Here is a 10239-nt window from a genome sequence, read left to right as displayed (position 1 = left end):
GTATCGTATCGTGAGGTACCCAGTGATTCCCAGCCCTAATATATATATAAATAACTCTCCACAAATAAATTAAAAACACTCCAAGATGTTGAAAAACCCAAAAACACCCCTTACTGCGCCACAATCATGAGAGAAAAGAGGCAAAAATTCTATTTATAGTGATGTTTGTAACCAGGACTCTAAATAAAGACCAACAAAATGCATCAAAGTTCAGTTTGGCGGATAAAAATAAACGCTTAACAGCCAGTTTGGCAGGTGAAGAGCGAAATCCTTAAATTTCCCATGATCCCTTCACTTTGATGTTTCACCCTGTCGTTGGCTTCATGCTAATGTTTACGTAACTAGATAAAAGTGTTTCAATGGTTGAATGGTGGGAAGAAACAAAAGTGTTAAACATTAAAGCAAAGGAGTCATTAGTGTAGTTCAAGACATAAAAAGATGCAGTTTGAATGAAAAACAGTTCTCTGTATTCAACCAAGAAAATGACAATTTATTGTAAAAACTGACACATCTAAGCAAATGAAAAAAATATTATATAATTTTAAGCAAGTATTTATGATCATGAAACAGTTTATAAACCCAAACTCTTACAAATGAGGCTGAAACTTTGAGGAAAAAATGTGAATGTCACATACATTTGAGAAATGTAGTTTTAATTTTCTAATATTTTCATAATATTATCAACAAAGAATCTTTAATGAATTTAATGAATAACGATATTTTCTTTTTGAAATCATGATCCCGATATTTTTGCGAGTGTGAATATGATCTATTACGATCATTTAGAGCCCTGGTTGTGAATACACAGATCCATCTATTGGAAGACCATTTTTTGTCCCAATGACGTTGAACCTCCTTTAAATTCATCACCGTGGGGCTTTTTACCAGAAGACGTGTTTCACTGCACATCTAGACTGGTCAAACTGGCATCAAGACAAGCAGCAAGTTAGAAAACTTTACAGCTCAACGAAACGGCTCACTTTTAGAACAGACGCATAAATAGCTTCCTGGCTGTTGTCTTCAGTATCATTTGTTGTTAAAAAGTGATATTTAGTAACTAAAGCTTCAGTGTGTTATCCTGACTTCTAGACATTAAATCTAGAAAAGAGTATCTGACATTTTTTCAGATGTCTTGTAATGATATTTGCTGAAGAATTCCACAAATCATAGCAAATATAGTGAATATAAGAGCAATATTTTCTTATTTGCTTTTGAACTGCTCCCTTTAGCATCTATTTCACCTCCATCTAACCCTCTCCTCGCTCACTCCAACCACCCTCATGTCCTCCTTTACATCCATGAAGCCTCTCTTTGGTCTCCCTCTACACCTCAGCATCATCACCGTTACTCCTCTCAACACATCCAAACCATCTCAATCTGCTTCCTGGTCATTCCCAAAGAGAACCTCAACATCTCCTTACAAAAACGCCCCAAAGAACAATATTCACGGTACACAATTCACAGAAATCCTAAGATTGAAGGACAGTATTTGGGTACCCTTTCATCAAATCAGTACTTTGATTTTCACTTCCCACCTTCACTGTAGTTTGGCGTCAAACTACTTTTCTGTAATTATGTTGGTATGGTACGATTCTAATATGTGTCACTAACATTCACGTATATTTGTACCCAACAATGATTTGTTTTAAATGTCTATGTCCACTCCCCTAATTCTTTCACTCTCTGTAAAGTCGGCATCATTTCTGTTCTGCCCTTTTGCATCATTTAATGTCTTTATCAGTAATCTGGGTAGTTGTGCCTGTCCGCCCCACTGTGTTTCGTGCTGAGAAAGCAAATCTTCTGCACTTGATCTTGTAGTGAGATAAACAAATATAAACACACAAACTGTAAAAATGTTCAGACTGATGACTGCAAATTCTCTGGACAATCTCCAGACAACAACAAAGTAAAATATATCAGCTCACCCCACAAACAAATGTGTATAAAAACAATTTGTGAAAAAATGTGAATTCAAAATTCTCCCTAATTTTCAATCTTTAACTGTAAACCCTGTTATTGAGTAAGAGACTGTGGTAAAAGTTGTGTTCATTCACAGTTTATAACACATTCAAATGCATTTTCCACACTAAATGTACAAATATAAATATTGACGACGGCTGTCAACGATAAGTCGGTGTCGGCGACTCATCGACTACTGAAATAATCATTATTGACAGCCCTAATATTGACCAGCTATTGACCTATAACAAAACAGCTTAACCGAGAAAGGAATCAATTTTACAGCTTAAGCAAAAAACAAAAAAAAGGCAGCATATTGCCTTCACAATAAATGCTTTCCAAAATTTGTCATTTCAAATGTTTGTCAATAAAACATTAATTACAAACATTCAAAGAATTCCTGTACGTTTCCAAAAGTGCCGAATTAATTCTTGAGTTGCTGTGTTTTTCTTCCAGAACATTTTGAGTTTTTTTTCCTCTTATGGACATTTTTTGTTCCGTTTTTACAAGTCAGTAAACTAGCCAAGAATCAGCAAGAAACAGCTCAATCATCAGTGAAAGGAAACACCTTAAGGGTTCGGTCTGTCCATTAAAGGCAAAGGTTGTTGTAACGACAGCAGGTATTCATGAAGTATAAGGCAGGAATTATCCGAGCTCTGTCTGGTATTCAGGTCGGATCTCAACAGATCAACACATTTGAAGGAAAGAAAGAAACAAAGAATCTGGGTTTTAAAAAATACTTAAGGGTCGAGTAAAAGTAACTACACCAATACTTGGTTGTGCTCTTTGACTATAAACTACATTTTCTTTTGAAAATAATCAAATTTGACAAGCAGAAAAAAAAGTAAATCTTATTAACATCACTTCTATAAGGATCCGGAACTCAAGATCATTTTATTTTATTGTTATTAACGGCCCGGTGTTATCTTGCACTTATTTCTAACTTGTATCATTTTAAAATATATTTTTATGAAGAGTAATAATATTCCTGCTTTTATTTTGTTCATAATTATGTTAAAAAGTTACGGTTTTAAAGTTTTAAAAATTAGCATTCCATTAGCTTTTTTCGTTATTTTGGTATTTACTAAGATTTTTTTGTCTGTTTTATAGTTTAGCTAATATTTCAGCAACATGCTAGCCGTTTTGGCTAGTTTAGGCCTTTTACAGCTTTTTAGGCTTTTTTGAAGTTCAGCTATTTTTTCAGCTACATGCTAGCTGTTTTGGCTAACCTAAGCCTTTATTCTTTAGGGTAATTTGGCACTTAGATAATATTTAAGATGAACTTCAGCATTTTCAGCTGTCAGCCTCAGGGATTTCAACTATCAACTTCAGCATTTTCAGGTATTACCTTCACCATGTTTAAAAGAGTAAAAAATTTTCGTCAAAAGATAATCACCAGATACTAATCAATCTGCAGACAAAAGTCGATTTCAGGAGCTCCTGACAGCATGTCAAATAGAAGCTAAACCAGTTCAAAACCGGTTCCTACATCTCCCCGTCATTCCAAATTACCAGCTGATTAACAGATGTCGTTTTACGAGTCCTCGAGCACCGTGACAGGAGGAAGGGGATATGCAGATGATGCTCTACAAGTACTTAGAAAGGTGAAGATAAGAGAAACCAGACTGGAAAACAAAATATAGATAACAGGATATCTGTCCAGAGTCAGAGCTAAATATAATCACACACAGCCTAGTCCAGGCTTCTATGGGGAAGACTTTCATTTCAACATCACGCAGGTAAAGACTCGTAACCAACAAAGACTGGTGAATTCTATGGTCGCCATGACTCACGTCGGTCAGTTTATGACTTAAATGTTCTGATTCACAGCCCTCAGAAACATGAGACTATATTCTTCAGTCTGCATAATTTTGGTTTATGGGAGGAGAGCCCACACCCAACTACCTCAGAGCTGCCGCTGGGTCTCAGCTCCCTCCCAACATGCAGAGGAACCTCCAGAAAAGTCAAAGACAAGAGGTTATTTGATTAGCACGGAATTTTATTAAACAGTGGGTGGAGTTGCATGGTGGCAGCAGAGAGGGCTTCAGCAAAAGGCTCCATTCATTGATCAGGGGAGATTGCAAAGAGGGAGAAAAAGGATGAACAACACCCTTGTGTGAGTCTGCCAGTGGAAATGGTGGCCACAGGTTTTTGGCATTAGACATGCAGAGAGGACGCACTATGAGTGACTTTCAGGGCTTTGTCCAACAATGCAAATGAGGCCATTAAGACCAAAAAAGTTTTAATTTTAGAGAAAGAGGAATTTTAACAAGTTAAAGACCCACTCTAATGATATTTTGATCTATTTTTAAAGCGTTCCCAGAGGTCTTTTAATCATGATGCCGTATTTAGCCAACATTCAAAAAAATGTATTCATTTTCTAGGACTAAGTTTCTGCAGAGCGGCAGGAGTTCATTAGAAATCCCCTCTGAGTGGTACGTGAAACTGTTGAAACATTACTGAGAGCTCTCTGATTATGCACTCTCCTGCTAGCTTACCTCACAACTAAACATTACCACTGCAACAAAAACAGCTAGAAATATTGAAGCTATCCAGGAAAACAAAGATGTAGAGCAGGAGTGTCGAACTCAATCGCACAAGGGGCCAAAATCCAAAACACACTTTAGGTCGCGGGCTGAACAAGATAAACATTTATTTAACACTCTAAAACTACATTTTTAAAACTTTAAAACTGCAACTTTTTAACATAATTATAAACTATAATGCATTATTGACTGAAATAATGCTAGTGTGAATGCTGTAAGCGGAATTTGGCAGCTGAAGATGCTGAAGCTGATTGCTGAAAACACAGACTAACAGCTGAAAACACTGAGGCTGACAGCCAGCTAAAATATTAGCTAAATGCCAAATTAGCCTAAATTCTTTTTTAAAAAATCTGGTTAGACAAAACTGCTAGCACGTAGCTATGATGTTAGCTAAACTCCAAGACAGCCTAAAAAAAGCTTGGTAAATACCAAAATAGTCCAAAAAGCTAACAGAATGCCAATTTTTAAAACTTTGAAACCATAACTTTTTAACATAATTATGAATAATAAATAGGCAGGAATATTATTCCAGAATAAATCAACTTAAACCTTAAATAACTTTCAATATTTTATTCTCCATAAAAATATATTTTGTCAAAATTATACATGTTAAAAATGAGCCCAAGATAACAAGACATTAATAACAATAAAATAAAATGATCTGGAGGCCTGGATATAACTACCCGGAGGGCCGGATCCGGCCCCCGGGCCTTGACTTTGACACACGTGGTTTACACGTTCTCCCGCCTCACAACTCCAACTTAACATTACAAGTGCAAGAAAAAAGCGAGCAGTATTGGAGCTGTGCAGGAAAACAAAGACGTAGAGGGAGCTTGTGGCCCACTCGGCGTATTTTCTTCATCAAAAATACAATCTCTTTCAAACAGTATTTTTTTTCTTTTGTTTGCTCCTGACTCACAATATTTTGAATAAGAAAATACTCAGAAATTGAATTTTATGCTTAATTTACTTTCAATGTGTCTACCAATATCAAAAAAATGCCAAATAAACAAGTTAAAATCACTAAAAACATTCAGTCCTTTGGGTTTTTTTTTATTAATCTGTTAACTCGTCTCCTACACAACCATCATATTGTAATTCACAAACAAATACAAAGACACAGGCACACAATTTGTCAAAAAATGACAGACCTACAATGTGGAGGCCCTAAAGTCTGTACTAATTCAGAGCAAATGTGAGTAAGTAACCCAATTCATAAAATCTGTTGCAACTTTAACCTCAAACAACAGGTGTGACCACGTCAGGCCGCCACTAATTTGAGCAAATGTCAACATATCACCAGCAAGATATTTGCACTAATAACAGCGGGCATATGATCACAACAGTTCCCATGAGTCACCGAGAGCCAAATCCTTGTGAAAACTCTTGCTGTCACCGTCACTAAAGCTGAAATACTCCTCCTATCAACAAACCCTTGACACAACAACATTCTCCTGGCATTCACTTCTCAAGTGAGTCAGTTCCCAAGACTCGCTTTATCATCAGTCAAATCAATCCAGGGGTTGACACCTATTACACTGAAGAACAGCAAGAATGTACCTGATGCCTGTAGGTTATGGAAAGACTGTAAAAACAGGCTGACGAATTTCAACATATGATAGGAGAAGAAAAAAAAGTGATTATTTGTACATAATTTTCTAAATTTGTGCAATAGGGTTAGTGCTGGGTGATATGGAAAAAACTCACAATATAAATTATTTTATATCACAATAACTATATATATCACGATATACCACCATAAAGTATAATTTCAGTTATTCTCTGGGGAAAAATTTTGACAAAAATATTACTTTTCTCTGACTTTTCAAGTACCTTGTAACTGAATCGTCACAAATGAGAAATAATTTATTTTTTCTTAAGTGAACAACAGTTTCAAGTTTTGGTAGAAAAATACATTTTTACACAAAAGTTCAGCAATGAAAATAAAAATAAACAATGGAAACGATACTTTTCGATCTCCCACACGATATGTACCGTCATATCGCCCAGCACTAGTTAAGGTTTATTGGATATGTGCGGGAAATGCAGATATGAGCTTCTTGGTCTTACATATTACATATGTATTACATTACAAGGATTTCCATCTGTTTTTTTGTTACTTTTGGTCACACGTAAATACAAGAGGTGTGTATTGGCAAAAGTCCTCAGCAGTCTTTGTCATTTCCGTTTATGGCTGGACCTTGGTAGTCTTAGTTTGCGAGATTTATTTGTTTTCTTTAGGTAGATTTGGGTAAGGGGGGGCTGCTGCTTCCGACGGTCGACATGGCTGGGTCAGCAGTCTCCCTGACTTATTTTATGTCCATTTTGGTTTGTCATTTTGTTTGGACCAGCACACTAATTATTTGATTTTGTTCTTTCATTTCAGGACAAAGAATTTCCTCATTTTAATAAACTGTGTTTCCTTTATTCTTATTCACCCAACAGGGTAAAACTGCTAAAGGCTGCCTAACGAAATATACCTAAAGAAAACAAATAAACAAAGCCTGCTAATCAAGACTACCAAGGTCCAAACCCAAACTAAAATAACAAAACCCAGCAGTGTAAGACTACTGAGGACAGAGAGGAGAAAAAGAACAAAAATAAATAAATAAAAGAAAAAGAAAATAGCATTTTTAAAGTAAGGATTACTTAGTTAGCATTTAATTTAGATTAGTTACATTTATAAATTGATGGCTGAGGAGCACGTAAAGGAAAAACTTTAGGTTTTTACAACCATGTACCAAAAGACGTCTTGTTTCCTCAACACTACCTCTAGAATGAACAGATTTTATTTGCAACTTTGGTGGAAAGTTTGACCTTGTATGAGTTAAAAGCACATATCTTATGCCGCGCGATGGTTACCAGCTGTCCAGAGCTGCACTGACGATCATATTTTATTCCAAAAATAAGTAATTTAAGCTTCTGCCAAACAAAAAAAAAGAATACAAAAATATAATTTTGAGAGATGCTAGGTTCTTTTTAATTTTTTGCCTTTTTAGTGCCAAAAAATAGACATAAGTCATATTTATTATTTTTAAAAAAAAGGTAGTGAATGCAAATATACATTTCTTAGAGGCTAAAGTAAGACTATGCGGTTCCTTTTAGGTATTTATCAGTAGAAAACGAGCCCAAATGACTCTTTTACTGTTAAAGGTTGACGACCCCTGACTTAAGAGATGCAGAAATAATAAACACCCAAAATACAAGTCAAGAAGTGTATGGGTTATCAGACCAAAAATATAACATCTAAGAAGTCAAATAGATAAAACATACATTAAATTTTGCAGGGAAAACATGTATAACTTCATACAAACAGCTTTCAAAACTGTCTATAAATGAAGCTATTTGATATTTTAGACCACAACAACTCTATTTGGCTAATAAAATTAAAATTCCTGTCAAATAAACAGCTGGAAACAAGCGACAAGTATGTCTGCTGTCATTATTTCCCCACAAATCGTCTATTCTGTGAGTCAAAAGCTTAATAGAGGGCCGGTGGTTTTGAAAGCATGAGTCACAGCTAAAGCACAGATGAATGTGATGTCCTCATTCAACGTTTATTGTATTCTGCTGCGCATGTGTCGGCGGCTGGCTGACGAAGTGTGTGAACTAAATCGACCTGTCAGTGTCGGCATTTGAGCGCAGACAACGACGACGAGCCGCGGGTTAGTCTCGGAGACTCCGAGGCTGACCCTGAACCGCACACTCGCTCTGCTAGCTAGCTGGCTAGCTCACAGGCTACACAAACTTACCAGAAGACAATCCGTGTTTATTTCCGACTTGGGGTCCTTCAACATGGCATCGATTTTTTCAAACCGACCCTCCATGTTTATCTCGGAAGACATTTTCCTGCCAAACTTAGTCCTCTTGTTGAGTTAAAAACAAAGAAAAAAAGCTCCCTGGCGAGGCGGTGGAATGGCTAGTTAGCTTTAGCGCTAGCTAGATAGCCAAACGTCCCTTTCTTCGTGCAAACTTTCCCGGCGCTCTTCAAAGAAAATGCATCGTTCTCCGGAAATTTTCACAGAGAATGTTGAAGATGCGCTGAACACGCCACATTTTCGGAGTCGGAAGATGTTTTCCAGACCATGAGTGGCAAACAACTTCCGTGCAAAGATAATTGCGGCGACAGATTAGGATGCCACTGAGGATAAGAGCTTAAAACGTTGCTGCATCCAAACAAAAGACAAATAATTCGTTCGTGCAAAATCGTCACTGAAAAAATAAAATAAAAAGTATTTGAAAGTTGTCTAGTCCGGGCCTGATTCCATGTTTCGGAGGCCTTTGGAGGAAACGCTGGACTGATTCTGACAGCTCAAAAGTAGAAGTGGTGGAGAAAAAACTTCTGCTTCTTCCAAATTTCGAATAGTTTAAAACGAGGAGTCGCTGAGCGTTGAACGGCAGCTCTTCCGCTTCGCCCCGGACTCTGTCAAGGCCGTCGAATATCCCCCGTCCAGCTGCCGGAACTCTTCCGCGGGACAGCGCTACGAACCCACTTGATTGAAGGTTATTTTTTCGGAAAACAATCGCAGACTGTGACCGAATTTCTCACACAGCCTGACCAACATGTCCGCCTTCCTGTTCAAACACTCCGGAGAAGCGACTTCAAAATGTCAAGTACTGCGCATGCGCCGCTCCGAGGCGCGTTCAAAGATTGAACGGAGGAAACACGTTGATGTCTCAGGGCTCCGCGCCCGCGTGCTCCTGATTTTACATCCATTTCCTGATTAGTTTGGACAGAAAACTCCTGAAAAGAGTCAATAATGAAGATGGGAGAGAGTTTACCATATTTATCCAGGTTATTGAGATTTAAAACATTCTGATTCCATTAGACATGGTTACATTCACACTAAAAATCAGATCATACCCTGTTTTCTTGTTTTCAAATTATCCAATTATTATATAAAACTTAATTTCACATATCTTACTGATACTTAGAATTTTCACGAATATTCTACTTTCTTCCTGCATGGATAACCATTTGTACCAGGGGTGTCAAACTCAATCGCACAAGGGGCCAAAATCCAAAACACGACTTACGTTAGGGTGAAACAGGAAAACATTTATTGAAAACTCTAAAAATAAAAATTTTAACTGGATTGTTTTTTAACATAACTATGAACTAGATATATAGCATTACCTACGATAATGCTTCTGTCAATGCTGTAAACTGAATTTGGCCACTTAAGATGCTAGTGCTGATAGTGTAAGATGCTGAAACTGATAGCAAAACGCTGAAGTTGATAGCTGAAATCACTTAAACTAATAGCTGAAAGCTGATAGCCAGCTAAAATTTTTAGCTAAGTACCAAATTAACCTAAAAAACAAAACAAAAAGAAAACAAAAGCTAGGTTAGCCAAAACAGCTAGCATATTGCTGAAAAAAATAGCTAAACTTCAAAATAGCCTAAAAAACTTAAAAAAGCCTAAAATTAGCCAAAACAGCTAGCGTGTTAATATTAGCCTCGCTCCAAAACAGCCTAAAAATTTTTTTTAAAAGCCTAAATTAGACAAAAAAATAGCTAGCATGTAGCTGAAATATTAGATTAACTACCACATGGACAACATAAAACTGAAGAAAAGCCTAAATTAGCCAAAACATGTTGCTAATAAAAATAGCTAAAATTCAAAATAGCCTAAAAAAAAAAGCCTAAATTAGCCAAAAAAATAGCTAGCATGTAGCTAAAATATTAGATTAACTACCACATGGACAATATAAAACTGAAGAAAAGCCTAAA

General features: G+C 36.6%; 1 protein-coding gene across 3 annotated transcripts in view; it reads right to left on the bottom strand.

The window, feature by feature from the left end:
- rock1 (Rho-associated, coiled-coil containing protein kinase 1) overlaps positions 1 to 9132 on the bottom strand; it is a 52733-nt gene extending 43601 nt beyond the window's left edge. For all 3 annotated transcript variants that reach the window (XM_036216213.1, XM_024273693.2, XM_024273694.2), the window contains exon 1: positions 8258 to 9132. In XM_036216213.1, coding sequence (XP_036072106.1) covers positions 8258 to 8350 — 93 coding nt within the window. In that variant the 5' untranslated portion in view covers positions 8351 to 9132. The remainder of the gene's footprint in view (positions 1 to 8257) is intronic.
- Positions 9133 to 10239: the final 1107 nt, after the last annotated feature.

The sequence above is a fragment of the Oryzias melastigma genome, linkage group LG17 (genome assembly GCF_002922805.2).
Source record: "Oryzias melastigma strain HK-1 linkage group LG17, ASM292280v2, whole genome shotgun sequence".
Taxonomy (NCBI): Eukaryota; Metazoa; Chordata; class Actinopteri; order Beloniformes; family Adrianichthyidae; genus Oryzias; species Oryzias melastigma.
This window is presented reverse-complemented; position numbering and strand designations above follow the sequence as displayed.